The sequence below is a fragment of the Stegostoma tigrinum genome, chromosome 12 (assembly GCF_030684315.1).
Source record: "Stegostoma tigrinum isolate sSteTig4 chromosome 12, sSteTig4.hap1, whole genome shotgun sequence".
Classification (NCBI taxonomy): domain Eukaryota; kingdom Metazoa; phylum Chordata; class Chondrichthyes; order Orectolobiformes; family Stegostomatidae; genus Stegostoma; species Stegostoma tigrinum.
In genome coordinates, this window is record NC_081365.1 from 46,004,459 (window position 1) to 46,031,886 (window position 27,428).

The following is a 27,428-nucleotide window of genomic DNA, read 5'->3' on the forward strand; positions in this document are numbered from 1 at the left end:
GGCACTTGTCTCCTTACCATCTTAAATGCCATTGGTGTTATCTCAGCTTACTGATGATACTTCTTCAGTGGTCACTTCATGTATTGTGATAGTTTAAGATAAACAAACAGAGTAGAGCAAACCACCGACCATGGGCTGCATTGAAGGCTGTCACCAGACTTTTTCAAACTGTGGAATAATTGCTTTAGGAATTCAATGGTCTACTCAGCAAGGGTTGTGGGTTCCTGAGAGGATCATTAGACAACTGTGCAGCTTGTATCACCAAACAGCTCACTCTCCACTAGTTTTAGTCAGCTCTGCTGGCTTTGTCCAATTGCAGTATTCCATCATTGGCTTTTGGATTGCGACCAGGATGTGCAAAATGTTTTATTTAAATTGCCTCCTCTGGACTAATTCTTCTGAACTGTCAGCAGTGCCAGATTTTCTTTTCACTGTTGTTTTCCAATTTCTGCTTCACCACCATGACAGTGATGTAGTGGAATTGCTGACAGTCTGATCCACTAAATATAATCCTCTTTCAAGCTATAATTAACAGGCATTCATGTGTGATTCATACAGTTCTTTTCAGAAACTTAAATAATATTGAATCAAGTTGAAAAGAAATCCCAAATCACTGTTAAATGTATAATTAGAGGTTTGTAACCTGTAAATTGATTATGCTTTCTTATTCCTTAATCTAGGTGTTTGATTCATGATTTAGCCCTTGGCCACATCAGATCCCTTTGAAAGCCAAACAGCTCATTTAAAAGAATTCAGCATAGATTATGTATAATTTTGCTGGAAATGCAAGTTTGAAGATTTCAGATTAATGAAGGCACAGAGCATGAAAGGAAGTGACAATAGAACACCACTGTTCCTCTCGAACACGACACATATCAAGCTGTGGACCTAAATGGATCACCTCTTCCCTTTGGGATCTGAAGAACACATCAGATGCCAGCTCAGAAAGCACAGAATAGCAAATAGCAGCAAAATGTCAAGCTGATGTGTACAGCCCTATGATGAAGATCATAAGGCTCTGTGACAGTTATTGCAATGAGAAGCTATTTTAATATAAGACTGTTACATTATAGTGATTCATTCTGGGACCAGTGTCCAGAGGAATAACATGCAAAATTAACACCAATAGTAATTTGTAGGTTTAAAAAATACAGTGGTAGATCAAGTAACAACTTCAAATAAGAATCAAGCGGTGTGTATATAATTTGTAAACATTGTTTTATCACAATGAATATAATTTATTATAGCAGCATTTTCCATTCTGACTGGTGGGGCATATTCTCTTATTCTAAATAATATATTTACCTTAAGTCTTTGTGCATAAATGGAAAACATCCAAAATATGCCAAATATCAAAAATAAATTGTCAAAGCTTTAATTCTTTTTGGGGTGTCCAGACTGTTTCAGAAAATAAATCCCACGCAATGTAATTATGTACAATAGGTTTTCAACACTGCATCCTATCAATTAATACAAGAATACCAGAGCAACATTTGCTCTTTGATCCCAAGAATCCTGTTTTTGCTAAATTGGCATTCACCAGAAAATGTATGAACATTAATAAAAATCAATAACTGGGAATCTTCCAGTCAATACCATTAAGTTATGCTCCTGTGTTGTGCGGTCAGTCTACCACGGTAACTGTGGTGAAGAAGAAATTGGTAAATATCAGCTGTAAGAAGCTTGACCCTACAGAGAGTCCAGAATAAAGATGCATTCTTGCAGGCAGGTTTGCCACTGCAACACAGGTGTGTTTAAACTAAGTAATGGGGGGAGGGGCCAAACTGGAAATTTAAGAAACAAGTTAATGGGAAAGTGAGAATAAGAGAAGTTAAGAAGGACAACAGAATCAACAGAGCAGAAAACTCAAGAAGGGATCGTACAGTCGGGCCAAGTGAAATAGTAATTGATAGGAAGGGGGAGGCGAGAAACAAATTAAAAATATTATATATGAATGCACAAAGCATAAGAAACAAGGTGGATGAGCTTGAGGCTCAGTTGGAAGTTGGCAAGTATGATGTTGTGGGGACAACTGAGACATGGCTTCAAGTGGACAGGGCCTGGGAAATGAATATTCAAGGCTATACGTGCTATCGAAAGGACAGACTGGTGGGCAGAGGGGGTGGGGTGGCCCTGTTGGTGAGGAATGATATTCAGTCCCTTGCGAGGGGGGACATAGAGTCAGGAGATGTAGAGTCAGTATGGATAGAGCTGAGAAATTCTAAGGGTAGAAAGACCCTAACGGGAGTTATCTACAGGCCCCCCAAACAGTAGTCAGGGTGTAGGGTGTAAGTTGAATCAGGAGTTGAAATTGGCCTGTCGCAAAGGGATCACTACAGTTGTTATGGGAGATTTCAACATGCAGTTAGACTGGGAGAATCAGGATGGTACTGGGCCCCAAGAAAGGGAGTTTGTGGAGTGCCTCCAAGATAGATTCTTAGAACAGCTTGTACTGGAGCCTACCAGGGAGGAGGCAATTCTGGATCTGGTGTTGTGCAATGAACCGGATTTGATCAGGGGCCTCAAAGTAAAGGAGCCGTTAGGAGGTAGTGACTATAATATGATAAGTTTTAATCTGCAGTTTGAGAGGGAGAAGGGAGAATCGGAAGTGTCAGTATTGCAGTTGAATAAAGGGAACTGTGGAGCTATGAGGGAGGAGCTGGCCAAAGTTCTATGGTTCAATACCCTCGCAGGGATGGCAGTGGAACAACAATGGCAGGTATTTCTGGATATAATGCAGAAGGTGCAGGATCAGTTCATTCCAAAGAGGAAGAAAGATCCTAAGGGGGGGAAGGGGCGGCCGTGGCTGACGAGGGAAGTTAAGGACTGTATAAAGATAAAAGAGAAGAAGTATAACGTAGCAAAGATGAGTGGGAAGCCAGAGGACTGGGAAGCTTTTAAAGAGCAACAGCAGCTAACTAAAAAGGCAATACACAGAGAAAAAATGAACGATGAAGGAAAACTGACCAAAAATATAAAGGAGGATAGTAAAAGCTTTTTTTAGGTATGTGAAAAGAAAAAAAAATGTTTAAGACTAAAATTGGGCCCTTGAAGTCAGAAGCAGGTGAATTTGTTCTGGGGAACAAGGAAATGGCAGAAGAGTTGAATAGGTACTTTGGATCTGTCTTCACTAGGGAGACACAAGCAATCTCCCAGATGTAATAGTGGCTGAAGGACCTGGGGTAATGGATGAACTGAAGGGAATTTATATTAGGCAGGAAATGGTGTTGGATAGACTGTTAGGTCTGAAGGCCGATAAGTGCCCGGGACCTGATAGTCTGCATCCCAGGGTACTTAAGGAGGTGGCTCTAGAAATCGTGGATGCATTGGTAATTATTTTCCAAGGTTCAATAGATTCAGGATCAGTTCCTGCGGATTAGAGGGTGGGAAGTGTTGTCCCACTTTTCAAGAAAGGAGGGAGAGAGAAAACAGGAAATTATAGACCGGTTAGCCTGACGTCAGTGGTGGGAAAGATGCTGGAGTCAATTATAAAAGATGAAATTGCGACTCATTTGGATAGCAGTAACAGAATAGGTCAGAGTCAGCATGGATTTACGAAGGGGAAATCGTGCTTGACTAATCTTCTGTAATTTTTTGAGGATGTATCTATGAAGATGGATAAGGGAGAACCAGTGGATGCAGTATACCGGGACTTTCAGAAAGCCTTTGATAAAGTCCCACATAGGAGATTGGTGAACAAAATTAGGGCACATGGTATTAGGGGCAAAATACTGAGTTGGATTGAAAATTGACTGGCTGACAGGAAGCAAAGAGTAGTGATAAATGGGTCCCTTTCGGAATGGCAGGCAGTGACCAGTGGGGTACCACAAGGTTTGGTGCTGGGACCGCAGCTGTTTACGATATATATTAATGATATAGATGAAGGCATTAAAAGTAATATTAGCAAATTTGCTGATGACCCAAAGTTGGGTGGCATTGTGAAATGTGAGAAGCATGTTATGAGAATACAGGGTGACTTGGACAGGCTAGGTGAGTGGACGGATGCATGGTAGATGCAGTTTAATGTGGATAAATGTGTGGATATACACTTTGGTGGCAAGAACAGGAAGGCAGATTACTATCTTAATGGAGTCAAGTTAGGTAAAGGGGAAGTACAACAAGATCTAGGTGTTCTTGTACATCAGTCAATGAAAGCAAGCATGCAGGTACAGCAGGCAGTGAAGAAAGCTAATGGCATGCTGGCCTTCATAACAAGAGGAATTGAGTATAGGAGCAAAGAGGTCCTTCTGCAGCTGCACAGGGCCCTGGTGAGACTGCACCTGGAGTATTGTGTGCAGTTTTGGTCTCCAAATTTGAGGAAGGACATTCTTGCTATGGAGGGAGTGCAGCGTAGGTTCACGAGGTCAATTCCCGGAATGGCGGGACTATCACATGTTGAAAGATTGGAGTGACTGGGCTTGTGTACACTTGAGTTTAGAAGGATGAGAGGGGATCTGATTGAGGCATATAAGATTATTAAGGGATTGGACACTCTGGAGGCAGGAAGCATGTTTCCGCTGATGGGTGAGTCCAGAACCAGAGGACACAGTTTAAAAATAAGGGGTAGGCCATTTAGAACACAGTTGAGGAAAAACTTCTTCACCCAGAGAGTGGTGGATACATTGAATGCTCTGCCCCAGAAGGCAGTGGAGGCCAACTCTCTGGATACTTTCAAGAAAGAGATAGATAGAGCTCTTAAAGATAGTGGACTCAAGGGTTATGGGGATAAGGCAGGAACAGGATACTGATTGTGGATGATCAGTCATGATCATAATGAATGGTGGTGCTGGCTCGAAGAGCCGAATGGCCTACTCCTGCACCTATTGTCTATTGTCAAACAGGCCATTCAAATAAAACAGGTGTCCATAAAGGAACACAGTGATAAACATAGCAAGTGCTGTGCACAATCTCCTGATGACTTTACCAATAACAAATCATATGCACAAAAAGAAATGCCACAATTGATTTAAACATGCCTTAACAGGCTGATACCATCTAACACATCATTGAATGGAACAAATGACTAAGATGAACTTGTTTCAATCCTCTTGTAACAAAATTATTGTCAGTAATGATAATACAAATGATTGGGTAATATATTTTTATTAAGCAAAACGTTTTATTTAAATTTAATTAATTTATTGCAGTTAATGTTTATTATACCTGAAACTGCACTTTCTTCTCTCCAACAGGTTCCTGTAATGCAATTCAAAGCATATTTCATTAATCAGAATATAATTTATTATTTTAATACTCTAGATAGTAAATTGCAAATACAACAATCACTGAATTTTAACAAAGGGAATATTTTTAATTGTCGAAAAAATATCAGGCATTTCATTTCATGTTAGGAAATATGTGTTTGCTCAGTAAGAATGGTTGAGTGTAAATGCAACATTTCAATCCTCACGAGTTGATCACTGACTCAAGTTAAATTGTGGCTTTCAGTTGAATTAAGGTTCAAAGGTGGGAAATAAGTCGACCAAAACACATGAACGTAAGTTAATCCCCATTTCAAAGAGAGAAATTGTTCCCTCATTTTAAAATATTTTCGTTATAGAATTCCATGGACATTTGTGTAATGGAAACAGCCCACCTAAACTTATCAACTTAAGCTGCTTTGAACAAAACTTCAGAGCCAACAAAGGCTTATCTTACAAAGTTGCTGGAAAAGCTGAGCAGGTCTGGCAGCATCTGTGAAGGAGAAAACAGAGTTAACGTTTCTGGTCCAGTGACCCTTCCTCAGAACTGCCAGTTCTGAGGAAGGGTCACCAGACCTGAAACGTTACTTCTGTTTTCTCCTCCACAGATGCTGCCAGACCTGCTGAGCTTTTCCAGCAACTTTGTTTTTGTTACTGATTTACAGCATCCACAGTTCTTTTGGTTTTTAAGTGTTTTTCTTATATTTTCTAAATGGTTTATTAATACAAGTGAGAAACCTTCATCACTGTGGGCACACTTTGTCTTAGAAAAGAAGCCTCATTATTAAACTGTAAATTTCCTGAATTTCTATAAAATGTTTTGCCATTGCAAATAAGCAATCAAGAACTGGCTAATGACTGGGATCTCCTTTTTCCTAAGGTTACATTTCCTTGTAGTCTGCCACTTGGAGCACAATCTCCATTAATTATGATAGTTCTAATGAAGCCTATTACAAAAACAAACCTGACTTCAAACCAAACATACTTTGACAGCTGAATGTCCAAAACCCATCAATTGGTTTGAGTCATCATATTGTTTTTCATACATAGGATTTTCATTTTTTACCTCATTCACTTATGCCAGACTTTGTTGTATAAATAGTACCATTCCTAGGATTTAAGACGGACTGTATATGAGATGGTTTTGACAGACAGTGGTCTTGCTTTACAGCACTTCTTCCAAAAAGGGGGGGACCACCACAGTGTATACCATTTGCCAAATCATGGGCTCAATTTATTCAATCCATGATACAACTGGGCCATATAACTTTGTGCTCTCTCAAAAATTGTTTCAAAATTTTAGTGACAAACACATTTCCCTGTCTTGTAAATCCCTCTTAGAAGCTTACAATTTCCTTATATTTTAAATACTGAAGTAAAGATTTTTGATCAAGAAGTATTTCATTGGAAGGTCACAATCTGAGATAGTAACTCTATTTCTCCCTGCGGATACTGCCAACTTCCTGATTATGTCACACATATTTATTTTTTTCTAATTTCCAGCATATGCAGAAAGTTTCTTTTGCATCAAAAATATTAAATTTTTTCAGGGAATGGAACTATGAAGTCAAACAGAAGAACGAAGCTGTACAGTTTGGTTCAGAAGCATGGTCAATACAGAATTGTTAATGTTTGAACCACAGATCCTTTGAATTAGAACAAAAATATTTGTTTTTATATATGAAGTATGTGTCAGGTGTCTGGATGTATCAATTGCTCCTGTAATTTTATTGCAAATTGCATTTGAAGCAATCTTTTGTTTACCTGATCATTTCATGTGTAATGACTTATTTAAAAATGGATTTTGAAGTTTTCTATTTTTTTTCAATGTGGGAAATGAAGAGTTGAATAAAGTTATGGGAAAAATGTTTAAAGGCCCAAATTGTTGTATGTAATTTTCAATGAAACCTAGGTTTCCTGGCTGCGATCTTCCATTGGCAAGCACCACTGATCCAGTTAATGAGCAATACAGCAAATTTCTATGCTGAACATAAAATAGGGAGAATTTTGTGGCTAAGCATTCCTAGTACACTACATATGAACATAGAACATAGAACATTACAGCACAGTACAGGCCCTTCGGCCCTCGATGTTGTGCCAACCTGTCATACCGATCTCAAGCCCATCTAACCTACACTATTCCATGTACGTCCATATGCTTGTCCAATGACGACTTAAATGTACCTAAAGTTGGCGAATCTACTACCGTTGCAGGCAAAGCGTTCCATTCCCTTACTACTGAGTAAAGAAACTACCTCTGACATCTGTCCTATATCTTTCACCCCTCAATTTAAAGCTATGCCCCCTCGTGCTCGCCGTCCCCATCCTAGGAAAAAGGGTCTCCCTATCCACCCTATCTAACCGTCTGATTATTTTATATGTTTCAATTAAGTCACCTCTCAACCTTCTTCTCTCTAATGAAAACAGCCTCAAGTCCCTCAGCCTTTCCTCCTAAGACCTTCCCTCCATACCAGGCAACATCCTAATAAATCTCCTCTGCACCCTTTCCAAAGCTTCCACATCCTTCTTATAATGCGGTGACCAGAACTGTACACAATACTCCAAGTGCGACCGCACCAGAGTTTTGTACAGCTTCACCATAACCTCTTGGTTCCGGAACTCAATCCCTCTATTAATAAAAGCTAAAACACTGTATGCCTTCTTAACAGCCCTGTCAACCTGGGTGGCAACTTTCAAGGATCTGTGTACATGGACACCGAGATCTCTCTGCTCATCTACACTACTAAGAATCTTACCATTAGCTCTGTACTTTGCCTTCCGGTTACTCCTACCAAAGTGCATCACCTCACACTTGTCTGCATTAAACTCCATTTGCCACCTCTCAGCCCAGCTCTGCAGCTTATCTATGTCTCTCTGCAACCTACAGCATCCTTCGTCACTATCCACAACTCCACCGACCATAGTGTGGTCTACAAATTTACTAACCCATCCTTCTACGCCCTCATCCATGTCATTTATAAAAATGACAAACAGCAGTGGACCCAACACCGACCCTTGCGGTACACCACTAGTAACTGGTCTCCAGGATGAACATTTCCCATCAACTACCACCCTCTGTCTTCTTTCAGCAAGCCAATTTCCGATCCAAACTGCTATATCTCCCACAATCCCATTCCTCCGCATTTTGTACAACAGCCTATTGTGGGGAACCTTATCGAACGCCTTGCTGAAATCCATATACACATCAACTGGTTTACTCTCATCTACCTGTTTGGTCACCTTCTCAAAGAACTCAATAAGGTTTGTGAGGAACGACCTTCCCTTCACAAAACCGTGCTGACTATCCCTAATCAATTTATTCTTTTCGAGATGATTATAAATCCTATCCCTTATAACCTTTTCCAACACTTTACCAACAACTGAGGTAAGGCTCACTGGTCTATAATTACCAGGGTTGTCTCTACTCCCCTTCTTGAACAGGGGAACCACATTTGCTATCCTCCAGTCATCTGGCACTATTCCTGTAGACAATGACGAGTTAAAGATCAATGCCAAAGGCTCAGCAATCTCCTCCCTGGCTTCCCAGAGGATCCGAGGATAAATGCCATCCGGCCCAGGGGACTTATCTATCTTCACCTTCTGAAGGATTTCTAATACCTCTTCCTTGTGAACCTCAATCCCACCTAGTCTAGTAGCCTGTATCTCAGTATTCTCTTCGACAACATTGTTGTTTTCTAGAGTGAATACTGTTGAAAAATATTCATTTAGTGCTTCCCCTATCTCATCTGACTCCACACACAACTTACCGCTACTATCCTTGATTGGGCCTAATCTTACTTTCGTCATTCTTTTATTCCTTAAATACCTATAGAAAGCCTCCTGGCTCTTCTGAGCTCTCTCTTTAGGTCTTTCCTGGCTACCTTGTTGCCCTCAAGTACCCTAACTGAGCCTTCACATCTCATCCTAACATAAGCCTTCTTCTTCCTCTTGACCAGAGATTCCACCTCCTTCGTAAACCACGGCTCCCGCACTCTACAGCTTCCTCCCTGCCTGACAGGTACATATTTATCTAGAACACACAGGAGCTTTTCCTTGAATGAGCTCCACATTTCTAATGTGCCCATCGCCTGCAGTTTCCTTCCCCATTCTATGCTCCCTAAATCTTTCCTAATCTCATCGTAATTGCCTTTCCCCCAGCTATAACTCTTGCCCAGTGGTATACACCTATCCCTTTCCATCACTAAAGTAAACATAACGGAATTGTGATCGCTATCACCAAAGTGCTCACCTACTTCCAAACCTAACATCTGGCCGGGCTCATTACCCAGTACCAAATCTCATGTGGCTTCGCCCCTTGTTGGCCTATCTACATACTGTGTCAGGAAGCCCTCCTGCACACTCTGGGCAAAATCTGACCCATCTATAGTACTCGATATATAATAGAAAACAGATCAGAAATTAAGTATGGTGGTCAGTAAACCTTGGATGATTTTCTAATCATGGAAAACCTCAGTTTTTCAGTGGAAATTCAAAATGTACCATCCAACTAGTTGCATCAAGGAGTTGAGACACTGGGCAGTACAGGCATACTCCTGACCCTGAGAATAATTATACTGTTTATGCAAGTAGCCCATGCTACTGTACTTCAGAAATTGTCAATCAATTTGCATTTTCATTATTTTCATTATTTTCCTATATCTACTTTAGTAAGGGGAGGTCATGCCTGACAAACCTGTTAGAATTCTTTGAAGAAGTAACAGGTATGTTAGACCAGGGAAACCCAGTAGATGTTATCTATCTGGACTTCCAAAAGGCCTTTGATACAGTGCCTCATGGGAGGCTGCTGAGCAAGGTGAGGGCCCATGGTGTTCGAGGTGAGTTACTGGCTTGGATTGAGGATTGGCTGTCTGACAGAAGGCAGAGAGTTGGGATAAAAGGCTCTTTTTCGGAATGGCAACCGGTGACGAGTGGCGTCCTGCAGGGTTCAGTTGGGGCCACAGCTGTTCACCTTGTATATTAATGATCTGGATGAAGGGACTGGGGGCATTCTGGCGAAGTTTGCCGATGATACGAAGATAGATGGACAGACAGGTAGTATTGAGGAGGTGGGGAAGCTGCAGAAAGATTTAGACAGATTAGGAGAGTGGTCCAGGAAATGGCTGATGAAATTCAATGTGACTAAATGTGAGGTTTTGTACTTTGGAAAAAAGAATACAGGCATGGACTATTTTCTAAACGGTGAGAAAATTCGCAAATCAGAAGTGCAAAGGGATCTGGGAGTGTTGGTCCAGGATTCTCTAAAGGTTAACTTGCAGGTAGAGTCCGTAATTAAGAAAGCGAATGTAATGTTGTCGTTTATCTCAAGTGGGTTGGAATATAAAAGCAGCGATGTGCTTCTGAGGCTTTATAAGGGTCTAGTTGGGCCCCATTTAGAATACTGTGCCCAATTTTGTGCCCCACACCTCATGAAGGACATACTAGCCCTAGTGCGTGTCCAGCGGAGATTCACACGGATGATCCCTGGACTGGTAGGTTTAACGTATGATGAACGGCTAAGGATCCTGGGATTGTACTCATTAGAGTTTAGAAGGCTGAGGGGAGATCTAATAGAAACTTACAAGATAATGTACGGTTTAGAAGGGGTGGACGCTAGGAAGTTGTTTCTGTTAGGCAGGGAGACTAGGACCCGTGGGCACAGCCTTAAAATTAGAGGGGGTAAATTTAAAACTGAAATGAGATGACATTTCTTCAGCCAGAGAGTGGTGAGCTTGTGGAATTCATTGCCACGGAGTGCAGTGGAGGCCGGGATGTTGGATGCCTTCAAGGCAGAGATCGATAAATTCTTGATCTCAAAAGGAATCAAGGGCTACGGGGAGAGTGCAGGGAAATGGTGTTGAAATGCCCATCAGCCATGATTTAAATGGCGGAGTGGACTTGATGGGCCGAATGGCCTTACTTCCACTCCTATGTCTTACGGTCTTATGGTCTATTAAAATGTTACTGTAATTCTCTGCTTTTTGTTTCAGAAATGTCCTATCCATGTAGGCATTTAACCTTTGATACCGTAATACTCAACCTTTATCACAATTTGGATAACAATTACATTAAATTCTTTTGACTATCAATATAATAAATTGCATAATATTTGCAGCACTGAAACAGATAATTTCGTTCAATAGGTTTGTGTTTATTCTTCACTTAAGACTCTTTTTCATTTTTCATCCAACCTAATCAACATATCCTTCTATTTCTTTCTCCCTCATATAACTATGTAATTGCTCCCTAAATGTAGCAAAGATATTTGATTCAACTATGTGGCTGTGGGTATCACATTTGGATCACTCTTCAGTAAATGGAAATTTTCCTGAATTTCATATTGAATTTAATAATTAGATATCTATTGCTTCTATTTCTGGTTTCTCCCACAAGTGGAAACTTTTTTTTTATGTCTAGCTTAACAATCCTTTTCATGATCTTAAAGGCCTCTATCAGGTCATCCCACACCTTCTCTTACACAGAGAAGAAAAGTGTTTTAGCCCAACTATCCTGATCTGTATATACAGCTGAGAGGTTACACCATTTACTGTATTCTCTTTGTTTATAAGTGTGACACTGCCCTTGCATTTATTTCAAATCAAATACAACCTTCACTTTGTCTGGACTAGGTGCACATCAAGTATACAGCCTTACTAAGGCAAGATACATTACCAGTTGTATTGGGCGTAATGACATGATACAGCTGTCATTTCCTCCCCAGTCAGTGTAGTTTCTATATACACCCTTTTCTAGAATGTACTGCTCTCCACAGTAACGTTCTTCGTGATACACCACCCATCTGAGAGATACAAGTTGAGGGTTAGTGTGTAAAATGGCACTTATAACATCCAATTCTAGACAAATTGAAAATATACTTACACTCCATTTTTTACTTCAATTGATTGAGTCACAGTTCCATGTCCTATATTTTCCAAGTTTGGAATATCATGATTAAAAAAAACAGTATTGTCACCCTTTAAATTTGCTTCCACAAATAAAGTGATTTCAGGCTTTATATAATCCTGGTGGAAAAGAACAGTTAAAATGTCATCATAATAAAAAAAATTCCACACTATCCAATGAGGGCAGATTTTGTACAATATTTATTTTATCATAAATGAAACCAATGAAGATGCATCTTTCATAAAGAGATGTTAAACTACTGGCTCACAAATCCCCAGAAGCAGCATTTGTTGTCACGAGATACGCCTCCAATTACAACACAGCGATGATGACTGTGGAGAGAAGACTCTAGAGGGACTCAGTGATCACTCTCAGATAGCAAAGTAGTGAACAAAACCTCTTTCACATTACGAAACCCTTATAGTGGCAAGTGCCAATCAGGTCCAGCTCACAGAATTTCAAATTTTTCTGTGTTTCTGCTCTTTTCTGCCTGTTGTACAGGCAGTAACCATTGTTGAACAGCATCTGGATAGCGTTTCCAATGTTGTAAAGAGCACAGGATGAACTCTGGATGGGTGTATACAGTGTTCATCACTGACTGGCTTAAGAGTCCCATCACTGGCACAGTTGACCAAGTCCTAAAGAAGATGGTGCTGACTGGGTTTGTGGAACTTGTGAGGGAACACAGGAGTGGAAAAAAACACACTTGACTTTCCTCTCATCAATTTATTTGTTGCAGCTGCATCTATCCTTGACAGTATTGGCACTGCATAATCCTTTTGGACACAAATCTCCAACTTAACATTGAGGATATTCTTCCTGGTGATGTGGCACTGCAACCATGCTAAATACAATAGATTTTGAACAGAAGTAGCTACTCAAAACTGGGCATCCACGAAGTGATGTAGGCCATTATCAGCAGCAGAATTGCATTCAATCACAATCTATAACCTTGTAGTTTTGCATATTTTCTACCACTACTAGAAGCTGGACGATCAACCCTGATTCAATGAAAAATACAAGGGGGCTTGGTAGAAACAGCACATGGTAAACCTAAAAATGATGTGTCAATCTAGTGAAGATCCAGCACAGGACTACTTGTGTGCCAATCAATGTAAGCAGTATGCACTGACAGAGCACCATCAACAGATCTAAACTCTCCAGTCCTGCCACATCCAGTCATGAATGCAGTGGGCAATTAAATAACTCAGTAGATGAAGAGGTGCAACAAAAAGCCCCATCCTCAGTCATGGGGGATTTCAGCATATCAGTGCAATAGACAAGACAGAAGCTGTGGAAGCACCTTCAGTCAGAAGTGTTGAGTGATGATCCATCTCGGCCTCTGTTTGAAGTCCTCAGCATTGCAGATGCCACTCATCAACAAATTTAATTCACTCCACATAACATCAAGAAATGGCTGAAGGTACAGGATATTGAAAAAGCTTTAGGCCCTGCCGACGTATTAACAATGACAATGAAGACTTGTGGTCCAGAACTGGCTGATCTCTTCACCAAGTTGTTGCAGCTTAGATACAACACTGGCATTTACCTGACAAAAAGCAGGATTAACAAAAATATCCTAGCCAACTGGTATACTACCAGCCCACTCTTGATCATCAGTTAAGCAATGGAAAATGCTGGCAACGGTCCTACCAAGCAGTGCAGACTCAGCAATAGCCTGCCCACTGATACTCCGTTTGGGATTTCCTTATTTCTCATTCCCTGACCTCATTACCAGCTCTAGTCCAACCAGGAACTGAAAAGCTGAAGTCTAGTGGTGAGAAGAGAGTGACTACCTTTGGTATCAAGGCAGCTTTTAACTGAATGAGGCACAGGATCTCCAGCAAAGCTCCATTCAGCAGCAAACGGGGAAAACACACCACTGATCATCACCAGTTAGCGGGGCAGCTGAAATGCAACCCATCGGTTCAATTCTCATACCAGCTGATGTCACCACGAAGGCCCTGCCTTCTCAACCTGCCCCTTGTCTCTGGTTTAACCTACCACTAGTCAGCTCTCTGTAATGAGAGAGCAACCTATGATCTTCTGGGAAAGTGGTGACTTTCACTTCACTCTCACCTGATACAAAGGACGATATCTGTGGTTGTTGGAGGTTAACCCTCTAAACTCCAGGACATCTCGGTAGAAGTTCCTTCAGCGAATGCCCCAGGCCCAACCATCAACCTTCATCAACATTCCCTCCATTATCATGACAGAAATGTGTATGTTCTATACTGATTGCACAATTTCCATTACCATTCTAGAGTCCTCATCTATCGAAGCAGAACAAAGTAAGATTTTGACAACATTCAGGTTTGGCTATTGCTGATTAGTGGGAAGTAACATGAGTGTCAGATAATGACCAGCTCCAAGAAGTGAGAAAATCTAACCATCTCTCATTGCCAATCAAGACTGTCACTATTATTGTTGAATCCCCCAGTCAGGGTGTCACCATTTATCAGAAGCTAAACTTAACCAGCTATATAAATAGCATGGCTACAAGATCAGGTAAGATTTTGGGAACTCTGCAGGCAGTACCCCATCTCAAGACTCCCAAAAGCCTGTCCACCATCTACAGAGCACAAGTCAAGAGTGTGTTGGAATACTCCCACTTGCCTGGATGAGAGCTGGCCCAACAATACTCAAGAAACTTGACACCATCCAGGACACATGGCCCACAACACCCTCATATCTACTCACTCCACCACCTACATAGAGCGGCAGCTGAAGATGGTTGGGCTTGGGGCACTCTCCTGAGGAACTCCTGCAGAGATGTCCTTAAGCTGAGATGGTCAATCTCCTACAATCACAAATATCCTCCCTTTTGTCAGGTGAGAGTGAAGTTTAGGTGTGTTTTTTTTTACTTTATTTATTCACAGGATGAAGGCATCGCCAGCTAGGCAGCATTTGTTGCCCAGCGCTAATTGCCCAGAACGCAGTTAAGATCAACCTCGCTGATGTGGGTCTGGAGTCACGTGTAGGTCAGATCAGTTAAGGATGGTAGTTTCTTTCACTAAAGGACATTAGGGAACCAGGTGGGGTTTTTCCTACAATCGACAATGGATTCAGGGTCATCATTAGATTCCTAATTTCAGACAATTTATTGAATTCAAATTCCACCATCTGCCCTGGTGGAATTTGAACCCGGGTCCCCAGAATGTTATCTGGGTCTCCAGATTCCCAGTCCAGTGATAATACCACTAGGCCATCAACTCCCTTGTTCATCATCTACTTCTGCTTTAAAAATATTCAATAACCCTGCCCCCACTGAAGTATGATCTGCAAGATGCACTGCAGTAACTTACACAGTCTTTTTCAACAGCGCCTTCCAAACCCGCGATCACTATCTTAAAGATGATCAAAAGCTGAAACTATTCTAATTATAATAGCAATGTCTATGCATGAGACAGGATATAACTCCGATCACCAGAGATGTGTTGTGGTGCAAGGATGGGAATAGAGGCTGAAAGAATACATTTGATAGGCATAGGAATAAATCAAACAATCTGAAATAAACAGTAACTTACTGCCTGAATATATCGCATGGATTGTACTGTACTGTCAAATCCACCCCATGCCTGCCAGTCCTCATACTCTCCTTCCTCCAGTAGGTACTGGCGTCCACTGTAACATTCTTTTTCATAACAAACCCACCTGAATTGTAAAGAAGAATAAATATATTACATTGTTTAAAACAATGTTGTACACAGGGATATGTTACTTTTTAAAAATTTAAACAGCGTTCCTTCTATATATTACAGATACACATTCAATTTCATCATCGCTGTAAAACTGACTGTTGCAGATAAGCCATTTATTCATGCTTAGTATTTATCTTAGTTGGAAAGGAAATAGAAAATTGATGGCCCATGCATTACATACATTTGTATCAAGAGTGAAAATTATCTCAAAGAGCCAGTGGGATATTTCTAAATCAGTGTACAGTTAAGTCAGAGAGTTTTCTTTAATTTACACATGCAGCTCAATATATATTCCTGCTTTTTCTCAAACATGTTTTACTATTTTTACTGTGGTCGTCGTACTACTGTGGATAAAGATTTGTTGTTAATATATAACTGAAAGTATATACAATTGAATTAGATTACCAATGATTATCACAATGGGAAATGAGTGGATGTCTTAAAGGTTAAGCTATCAGCCAAAACTTTATAGGGCTATTATGATATCTGTTTGCAATGTATGCATTGTGTATCAGAGCGCAGTTAAGAGTCGAACAAGTGCATTGTTAGGGGTCTGGGGTTACATGTAGGCCAGACCAGTTACTGTTGGCAGTTTCCTTCCATAAAGGGCATTAGTGAACCAGATGGGTGTTTGTGACAATAGAAATAGTTGGTATAAAGGCATTTTTTAAAGTTTCAGATTTTTATCAATTCAAATTTCATCATCCCACCATGGTGGGATTTGAACCCATGTCCCCATAACTGCGGCCTGGGATTCTGGATTACAATACTACTCCATCACTATCTCCCCTTATTAATGAGTCACTAAAATCTGGTGCTGATATAGCAAACAATTAGGAAAGCAAACAATATATGGACTAAGAGAGATAGTGGGAACTGCCGATGCTGGAGAATCTGAGATAACAAAGCATGGAGCTGGATGAACACAACAGGCCAAGCAGCATCTTAGGAAAAAAAACGCTGGCGTTTCGGACCTAGACCCTTCTAAGCCCAAAACATCAGCTTTTGTGCTCCTAAGATGCTGCTTAGCCTGCTGTGTTCATCCAGCTCCACACTTTGTTATCACGGATATATTGACTAATGTCCTTTAGGGAAAGAAACTGCCACCCTTAACTGATCTGGCCTATGTGTGCTTCTAGACTCACAGCAATGTAATTGACTCTTAACTGCTTTCTGGGCAGTTAGGGATGGGCAATAAATGCCACCTAGTTAGCTATGCCCTCATCTTGCGAATGAATAAAAGGGCTATTGGCCTTCGTCACATGGGTATTTGAGAACAGCAGTAAAACTTTGGTTATAATTGTACAGAATCTAGGTGGGACTACACTTGTAGTATTGTGTACAGTTTTGGATGCCCTATCTAAGGCAGGATGTGCTGACCATTGAGGGAGTGTAAAAATCATTCAGCACTTTAATCCCTAGAATTATGATGAAAGATTGACAAAACTGGACCTATATTGTATGCACCTCTTAAGAATGAGAGATGATTTCATTAAAACTTACAAATGTGATACAGAGAGTGACAGGATGGATGCTACAAGAACTCACCTGGCTGATAGGTCTAAAACTAGACGATACAGTTTCAGAATAAGATAGCGGCCATTTAAAACTGAGAAAAGGGCCAATTTCTGTCATTGGTTCGCCCGCTGAACTGGTTTGTTAGTTTGCAGACGTTTAATTAACCTGCTGGTGCACCGATGATGTTACCCAGCAGTGTAATGAAATGTCTGTGAACTAATGCACCAGCTCAGTGAGTGAGCCAAACACAACATCCAAAACCTGAGCTAAAGAACTTTAGACAAGCAATTTCCTTAATCAGAATGAATCTGTGGAGTTCTCAACCCAGAGGGCTGTGGAAGCTCAATCATTCAGTAAGGTCAAGGGAGAAACTGATCATTTCTGCTGACAAGAAAGGATGTGGAGTTGGTGGGAAAACATGGAGTCAGGGCAGATAGTCATCTATAATCTGTTTAAATATACTGGCTTGATAGGCTGAGCAGACATTCTCCTGCTCTTCCTTCCAATGTTTATAAGAAAAACAATTGTTAAAACAACCAGCATCAGTTCCATACCAGTAGCAGTTACAGTCTGGTGAACAAAACGTGTGAGATGTTGATGTAAGCATCAGTGTAATTTTCTGCTGTAAGGACGTGAGTCTGGTGCTTTCTTCGTCACACAGTGGAGGCAGGGTTATTGAATATTTTTAAAGCAGAATTAGATGACTGCCAACAGAGGTCATGGTTATCAATGCTACGTGAAAACGTCGTTTTGAGACCACAAAGAGATTGGGCAAGATCTCATTGAATAATAGAGTAAGCTGTGGGAAGTAGGGTGGGAAGCCTTCGCCTACTTTTGTTTTCCTAGTTGGCAAAAAGAAATCTGAAACTGATCATCAAGAATTCCAGGATCCATTTCATCTTTCTGTGCTTTACGTACGTCAAAGTTTAGAATTAAGATTTGTCATTTCTCTCAGATTACCTACCAATTTATGGACAGAAGGTATTTACAAAACATTCATTCTTACCTCTGGGCAAGGATTAAACATAACATCTATTTTTGTGTTATGTGTCAAATTTTGAATGTTTGCTTTTAATTATTGGCAGCTGACAGTAATTTAATAGATATAAGTAGAATGAGTTATTGACTTTGAACAGTGTTGAAGGGCTAAATTACCAACTTTGGATTCTGCTTTTATTTATTTATGATCATTTCAGAAACTTAGCTGAGTCAAGCTTGTTGCTTTGTCCAAACTACTTCCTGCCAATGTTGCCGTTAGGTTTATACTTGTGAACAAAATTACTTTAAAAATATGAATGAAATAGAAAAAAACTTGACATTCACGTTAGAATGCCAGTCATCAATTCAAAATAAATTATTATGAAATATATGCATATCTACATATGATTTTGTACACACATAAATATATACAAAAATACTGTAGTTTGTCTCATTAAAATTATTTTCTAATAATACTCACACTCCACCAAGCACTCGTATTGAACCTACTCCTTTAATGTCATTAACATTTAGGTCAGCAACATCCTCCCAAAGTGTTTTCAAATTTGACGCATCTTTGCAAATTTCCTTGGAATGTCCATTAAAGAATGATTTTTCAAATATGATAACCTAAATACAAAGCAATAGCAGTCATATTTTATGGAGTTTAGGTGAATAAGGTTAAGGTCAGTTTTTGCTTGGTGTATTGGTCCACAAGAATTTCAAATTCTCAACTATTAAAGAATCTGATGAATATCATTTTCTGATTTATATTCCAAGATTCTCCAGAAATTTGTAGGTGGGAATGTTCTTCAATGAAATTACACAGCAAATCTAACCAAAACAAAAATTATACAAACCACAGTCCTTGGGAGATTGCAGAGCACCTGGTGTAAAACTGATTTAATTGATTTAAAATGAAAATTAGAACCTACTGTATCTGGCCTTGATCGATTCTTGTGATCATCATTATTAAAGTCAGAAGATCAATGTAGATGAGTAAGACCATTCATTCCAGTTTCATAGAGATAAAAGCAATTTTATCACATCGGCCAGCATTTTTTGATGACTTCAAAGCTTTTGTCTCCATTATTATGTGCAGACACCCTTTAATTGTGGCTTGACAAAGTATTCCTTGATATTTATACTACATGCAGCAGTACAATTGTGAGCTCACGTATTATTTTTCTGTTGTCAAGTTTTTTCTGGAAGGAAGGCTCAAGATTTACTTGGACATTAATTTCCCATTGGTTCTGAAGGAGGTTATTGCACCATGCCCAAGTTTTGCCAACATGCAGAACCTCTCTGCTTTGGTAAAGATGGCAGAAGTGGTCAAAAACTGTTAGTCCCATCTCTGAAGAAAGCACTTCCAATTTTCATGGGGGAACAAAGTGAGTGAGGCAGGTTTCATTCATTTGCATTTTATCAAAGCAGCTAGCCATTTTAATTGTTATCAGTTTCCAATGAAGTGAGGTTTTCATTGCCTTGGAGTGTGAATTGAAAATTGTGCAGTTTGGATCCTGTCAGAGCAAATCTTAACTTTATGGATTCATTTGGAGAAAAAGATAACCCCTTTGGGTTTGGTCCTGGGACACCCTTGGTGGAGATCAGGTGCTCTTGGGGAGATAAGATGCAGTTTGAGCTTGTGAAAGCAGGCAGAAATGAGTATAAAACATGCATAAATGTCAAGCTCATTTGAATTGTCAGTACATCTGTCAAAATAAACTGTCAAAATTGTTGAAACAAGACAAAGGGATCTGTCAAAAATGTCAAGAAAACCTCCAAAAGAAGTTGTCAAAAATGCCAGCACCCTGTCAAGGGACATGTCAAAAATCTCAAGAAGCTCTATTAGGAGCGCCCATCTTTGGAAATGTCAAGATGTCAGATAATGAAACGACCTGTTATTTAACTCTTCAAAAAAAATGCTTGGGCATTAAAAGAACATTTCTTACTACTTCATTCTGTTAACACAAAACAAAAGGTTTCCAGGATTGGATGACTGCTGCATGATTTATTTCTCAACCCACCATTATTACAATAAGGAGAGTGCATTTTTTCAGTTTGACTGACAACTACAAGTGAAAGGTTCTTTGATATGGGACTATGAACTCTAAAGCTTGTTGCTATCAAGGATTGTCCACTCAAATTATTTTTTTGCTATGATAAAACTTTAGTCAGTTGAAGGAATGTAAAAATGGAAAACGCGTATTTACTATTTTTCAATGCAGTAAAGCATGCAATGACAAAAGGTACTTGAGAGACATTGGAGAACAGGCAGAGATAATAGGTTGTAACAAAGAGCAAGGGGGCCATGGGATGCACATAGGTTGATTTGGAACATCATGAAGGAAAGGCAGAGAGGCATAACCATGCATCGAGAGCATAAGTGGTAATAGATTAGCATGGGTGGAGCACAGAATTACCTGTGTGTGTGTTTGTGAGTGCGCACGTGTGTGTGTATAGCATTCACAAGGCATCAGGGCTGCAGGGCTGTTTTTTTGTTTTATGCTTTTTGCATTCAACTTCAACATGGGGCTGGTGCATTGAGACAGGTCTTTTGGCCAACTCATGATTCACACTTGGGAGACTCTGTTCTTGTTTCAGAGTCACCCAACTCACCCCCAGACCTTTGGGCTATTCTTTTCTAGGTTTGGTTGCAGAATATGACCCGAGAGTGAAGTTCCAGGCCCTAGTCTCTATCCAACAAATTCATTCCAGAAGTTGCAACTGAATATTAGCAACTTAAGTCCATTTGAGCTTGAAGTGATTTGCCTCACCAATGCAGTATCTGTGGTGTAAAAATGAATAGGACAGATTTCATTTTCTGATGCTTACTGTTTTCCAATCAGCAGTCACTTGCAAAGTACCTGAGAATTATTAGATTTTACAATACTAATTTAACAACAGAATGTTGCTAAGTCAGAAATAACTGAACAAATGAAAAACTGTCAGAATGAGCCAAGCACTAGAAAGTAGATTCTGGAGTTAGTTGTTTCGATTTAGTGACAATAAGGGTCAGCGACTTGTTAAAGCAAACATCTTGTCACTTTTGTTCGCTGTTTAGAAATTAATAGATTTTTACACACCTTTGGAGCCATAGGCCTTTCCACTTTCAATCCGCCCTAAAGAAAAATCACAAAACATAACTGTATTTTATCAATTTAAACAGAGTGAAGGTTCTTTGTGCTGACAGAATATGAACAAAGTTGAACAACATGTTGTCATCAAATCACAGAATTTTGTGTAGTCACAGTACAGAAGAAAACCATTCAGTTCACACCAACTCCATGCTGGCTCTCAGCAAGAGTGATTTAATTTACCCTACTTACCCACTCCTATAAAAATATTTTCTCTTCGGGTGTTTATCCGAATCCTCTTCGAAACCCATGAATAAATCCTCTTCCAGTTGTGTTAAGACATTGGTCTCTAGTGCCTAATCACTCATTCTATTAAAGAGATTTCCCTCATGCTGTTTCTTTATATTTTTCAATCAACGTAAATCTGTGTCTGTGATAATGGGAACTGCAGATGCTGGAGAATCCAAGATAATGAACTGTGAGGCTGGATGAACACAGCAGGCCCAGCAGCATCTCAGGAGCACAGAAGCTGACGTTTCGGGCCGAGACCCTTCATCAGAGAGGGGGATGGGGTGAGGATTCTGGAATAAATAGGGACAGAGGGGGAGGTGGACCGAAGTTGGAGAGAAAAGAAGATAGGTGGAGAGGAGAGTATAGGTGGGGAGGTGGGGAGGGGATAGGTCAGTCCAGGGAAGACGGACAGGTCAAGGAGGTGGGATAAGATTAGTAGGTAGGAGATGGAGGTGTGGCTTGGGGTGGGAGGAAGAACAGGTTAGGGAGGCAGAGACAGGTTGGACTGGTTTTGGGGTGCAGTGGGGGGAGGGACAAACCGGGCTGGTTTTGGGATGCGGTGGGGGAAGGGGAGATTTTGAAGCTGGTGAAGTCCACATTGATACCATTGGGCTGCAGGGTTCCCAAGCGGAATATGAGTTGCTGTTCCTGCAACCTTTGGGTGGCATCATTGTGGCACTGCAGGAGGCCCATGATGGACATGTCATCTAAAGAATGGGAGGGGGAGTGGAAATGGTTTGCGACTGGGAGGTGCAGTTGTTTATTGTGAACCGAGCGGAGGTGTTCTGCAAAGCGGTCCCCAAGCCTCCGCTTGGTTTCCCCAATGTAGAGGAAGCCACACCGGGTACTGTGGATGCATTATACCACATTGGCAGATGTGCAGGTGAACCTCTGCTTAATGTGGAAAGTCATCTTGGGGCCTGGGATAGGGGTGAGGGAGGAGGTGTGGGGGCAAGTGTAGCATTTCCTGCGGTTGCAGGGGAAGGTGCCGGGTGTGGTGGGGTTGGAAGGCAGTGTGGAGCGAACAAGGGAGTCACGAGAGAGTGGTCTCTCCGGAAAGCAGACAGGGGTGGGGATGGAAAAATGTCTTGGGTGGTTTGGTCGGATTGTAGATGGCGGAAGTGTCGGAGGATGATGCGTTGTATCCGGAGGTTGGTGGGGTGGTGTGTGAGAACGAGGGGATCCTCTTTGGGTGGTTGTGGCGGGGGCGGGGTGTGAGGGATGTGTTGCAGGAAATGCGGGAGACGCGGTCAAGGGCGTTCTCGACCACTGTGGGGGGGAAAGTTGCGGTCCTTGAAGAACTTGGACATCTGGGATGTGCGGGAGTGGAATGCCTCATTGTGGGAGCAGATGCGGCGGAGGCGGAGGAATTGGGAATAGGGGGTGGAATTTTTGCAGGAGGGTGGGTGGGAGGAGGTGTATTTTAGGTAGCTGTGGGAGTCGGTGGGCTTGAAATGGACATCAGTTACAAGCTGGTAAATCTGTGTCTAGTGGTTCTCTATCCTTCTACCAAGAGGAACAATTTCCCTCTATCTGCTTTGTCTAGACATCTTATCATTTATACTACCTCTATTACATCTCCCTTCAAGCTTCTCCTCTAAGCAGAGAAACCCCAACATTCTCCAATCAATCCATGGAACTGAAGTCTGTCATCGCTGGAACTATTCTCGTAAATCTTTTCTGCCCCCTGTCTAAAGTCTTCACAGCTAATGTGCTGTGTCTCAAATTGTACAAAATAATATAGTGAGGCTGAGCAAATGTTTTATATAAAGTTTAGCATAACTTCTTTGCTTTTGTGCTTGATGGGGAGAATTCTACCAGCCCAGAATGATATTGGCAATGGAGAATCAGTGGAAAAGTTGGAAAAATATGATGAGTTCGGAAAATTGGGATTCTTCATGTTAATAGAAAGCAGTCTGATTTTGCATCTCAGGTTTGAATAGTGAGGTGAAAATCTCAGTGAGTCGAAAGGAATTTATTTGCGTGCATTAGCATCTCATTATTACCTTTACTCACTTTGTTATTATACCAAAGTAAAACAAAGAAGTGTGATTGCACTTCTGAAGAAGGGTTACTGGACTTGAAATGTTAATTCTGCCTTCTCTCAACTGATGCTGCCAGACCTATGAACAGTTGGAGGTTCAAAGGTTATGGGGAAAGCCAGGAAATGAATGTAGGAGTATTGTATCAGCCATGGTCATATTGCATGTTGGTGCAGGCTTGAAGGGCTGAACAGCCTTCTCCAGTTCTTATTTCTTAAGATATGCTGAGTTCCTCAAAACAATTTCTACTTTTGTACAAAAAAAGTTTAAAAAAACTGCAGATGCTGGAAATCATAACCAAAAACAGAAATTGCTAGATAAACTCAGCAAGTCTGGCAGCATCTGTGGAGAGAAAGCAGAGTTAACATTTTGGCTCCAATGACTCTTCTTCAGAACGGATTGTGCTGGGAAAATGTTGGCGTATATGTGCAAAGATAGGTGGGGGAGGTGGGGGGTGAGGCAAAAGGATAGGTGGAGATAAAGGTCAGAGAGATAGAAAAACAGGGGAATTTCTATTTAAATTTCTGTTTTTATTTCACTTTCTGCTGTTTGCTATTCTCCCATCCTGGTGAGAGAAACTGCGTGATGACAATTCCTGTCACAAAAGTCAGAGTGGGTATCTGATGGATCCAGATCTATACTTGCTTGGAATACAATTATCGACTTTAAACTTGCACTTTGGACCATACCAACACCTTGTCTGCTAATGTTGCTGAATGAGGTAAGCAATGGACAACTGTACGTGGTAACTCACTGGAGCTCACAGGTCAAAACCATTCATGAAATTCTCTAACAACAAAACTAAACTGATTTTTGATTAAAAAAAAAGGGTCCAGATCCGAAATGTCAGCTTTCCTGCTCATCTGATGCTGCTTGGCTTGCTGTGTTTGTCCAGCTCTTCACCTTGTTACTTCTGATTTTTGATAAAATTCAGCTCTCTACCTCTATTTGTAAACCCTGAGATCCGATTCTATTTTAAACCACATTCTCAACCTGAGCTGTCAAAGGGTTGTATTCATATACCCCCAGGTCTCTTCTGTTACCTTCGGAATTCTACTGTTTGGTTTCTATTGACTCTTTTTGTTCCTCCTACTAAAGTGTATTTCTTCACACCTCTCTGCATTTCATTGCCATATGTCCATTCTTTCCACCAACTTATATCCTCTTGAAGACGATCATTCTGCCCCTCACAATTCAATGGTTCTAACATAGTTATAAGTTTTGTGTCATCTGAAAATTTTGAGATTGTGCTGTCCGTCACTACTGTATATGTCTGTCATTACTATAGATCTGCAGTCCCAATCTTGATCTTTGGGGTACTCCAGTCCAAAAACCAAGCTTTCACTGTGATTCTGTGTTTCCTGTCAATCAGTCACCTTTGTTATCCATGTTGTCACTGGCTCTTGTATTCCAGGGACTTCAACTCTGCTGACAAGCCTATTATGTGGCACTTTATCAAACACTTTTTGAAGCCCATATAAACTATATCAATTACATTATCTGAATTAGTCCTTGAGCACCTCATCAAAAATTTTGATCAAGTTACTCAAACATGGTTTCATTTTTGCTTGAACAGAGCAACACTTGTATAAGTGACTGTTAATTCTGTTCAGTGATAAATTTATAAGAGACTCCTATCACCAAGATTGAACCGATATAGGTGCTTTGGGATCATCCTCATATTCTTTCGCTGAACGATACTATAATATGTAACTTTCCAATTCTTGATATCACCCATATATCCAAATTAAATTGGAAGGTTATGCCCAAAAGCCCCAGGGTTTTTACCAAAACTGCAATCAACATTCCTGGCTGCATCACATCTGTTTCTGATGAATTTTCAAATTTTGAAGTACACAATAGCATGCATTGGTACTTTTTCATTTTATTGCAGAACTTATCTTCAAGGTGATGACGATACAATACATTGTTATACTGTTAGATGCTAAGGTTATTCCTAAGCTACAGATATAGTGATATTAGAAATGAGCTAATATTGAGAAGTAGTGAGCTAGTTGGATAATTTAGACGCTTTTGTTTGAATTTGTTATTAGGTCACTTTTCAAAGGTAATCATGTATTTAGAAAATGCAGGTTCACCTTTACCTCTTAAAATAAATTTCAAAGTAACATCTCTAGCAATAATATGTCTTTCTTACCACATGTATTTTAATCAACTGTTCTTTTACGGCTTTCCCTCATTCACATTTAACTGGGAACAGAACTGTGTGATGTGATGTGATGTTTATTACAGCGACATTAGTGACATTGTTAAAATAGTAGCCAGGGAATTTCCCACATCAAACTATTTCTTATTAAGGTATCAGTTGGAATTCTCTTTCTGACTTCCACAAACAGAGACAAGGGTCTTGGCCCTAAACGTCAGCTTTTGTGCTCCTAAGATGCTGCTTGGCCTGCTGTGTTCATCCAGCTCCACGCAACTGAATCCCATGCTTCCTATATCTGTCTAACGCAATTAACATAACTACAAGTTATGCATGTTAAAAACGCTAATTTATGTATTATAGTTACACAATGAATTACTTTGAAGGGCAGTAATTGTTGGTATGTGAGTCAATGTGACTTCTGCAAGCAGACATGGGATGGATGACGAACTGGATGGGCTTTTGGAAGAGAGGATAACTTTCAAACACACAGAACTAAACTCTCGTTCAAATTGTTTCTAGTGATCTTGAATGTCCACTTAGATCAGCTGAACATATGGTCGGTAACTTAGTTTAAATTCTGATTCAAAGAAGTGTCCCTCTGACAGAGAAACACACCATAATACTGAATTACATTGCCAGACTACATTATGAGGTCAAGCAGCTGATATTGGTTCACACTCAACTGTTCTGATCCTAAAGTAAAAATGCCAGCAACTACACGGAGATGAAAAAGATTGAAAATACTTTTTTGAAAAACATTCTCTGAGCTTACACCTTAATAAAACATGAATTATTTCCTCACCATTTCCAGAGGCCGTAATGACTTGACATTGTTCGACATTACTTCAGTTGATGGTGGAGCTGAACTATGACTGGCTTCTAGTAGAGCATAGTGGCCATCAAAATTTGGCTTATAATAAGCAAGCCAACTAACAAGGAACAAAAATTTTGAACAAGTTTAACCAGAGGTTAGTAACAATTTCATACGGTATAGATAGTCTGTAATAAAGATGAGGGTTGTAAATAATTGATTATGAACTCAGTGAAAACGATCACAAATGAACAGCACTCTGCCATATCATGCCACTAATGGTCACCAGTTTAACCTACAACATTGCACACCATAGGTCAGAGCTGCTAACAGAGTTCAAAAATTAGAAAACTGACGCAATATCAGCTGACTAATTTAAATTCAACCATGTTCTAGCTAGAAAGGTTAAATTGAAATTCCAGCCCAATTAACACTGAGTTGAAACAGCCAGATCATATATCAATTTCTCCATCTGAAACATAACAAAAAACTGACTGTTCACAAAGGAACAAAACTTAAACATTATAGATTCTGTAAACCTGAAATTAAAAACAGAAAATATTCAGCACAATAGGTTGCGGAGCAAGGAACAGAACTAATGGTCGGGAATTCCCTGTAAAATTGATTGCCGGTCAGGAAGATCAAGCCAGAAATCTGCAATTCTGACAATAATTTGTCTGCTACACCTTAGAATGGAATTCCTGAATCCAAAGACCTTTTAAAAATGTTGATTAAGAAACAC

The 27,428-nt window shown here is 40.3% G+C and overlaps 1 protein-coding gene across 2 annotated transcripts in view; it reads right to left on the reverse strand.

The window, feature by feature from the left end:
- LOC125457070 (uncharacterized) overlaps positions 1-27,428 on the reverse strand; it is a 97,462-nt gene that overhangs the window by 28,868 nt on the left and 41,166 nt on the right. For both annotated transcript variants that reach the window (XR_009446558.1, XM_059650321.1), the window contains exons 9-15: positions 26,678-26,804; positions 21,385-21,420; positions 18,780-18,928; positions 15,629-15,755; positions 12,078-12,220; positions 11,871-11,997; positions 5,164-5,196 (exon numbers count right to left, since the gene is read on the reverse strand). Coding sequence is in view for 1 of the 2 variants with exons in the window: in XM_059650321.1 (XP_059506304.1) it covers positions 5,164-5,196; positions 11,871-11,997; positions 12,078-12,220; positions 15,629-15,755; positions 18,780-18,928; positions 21,385-21,420; positions 26,678-26,804 (742 nt within the window). In the remaining variant the exon portion in view is untranslated. The remainder of the gene's footprint in view (positions 1-5,163; positions 5,197-11,870; positions 11,998-12,077; positions 12,221-15,628; positions 15,756-18,779; positions 18,929-21,384; positions 21,421-26,677; positions 26,805-27,428) is intronic.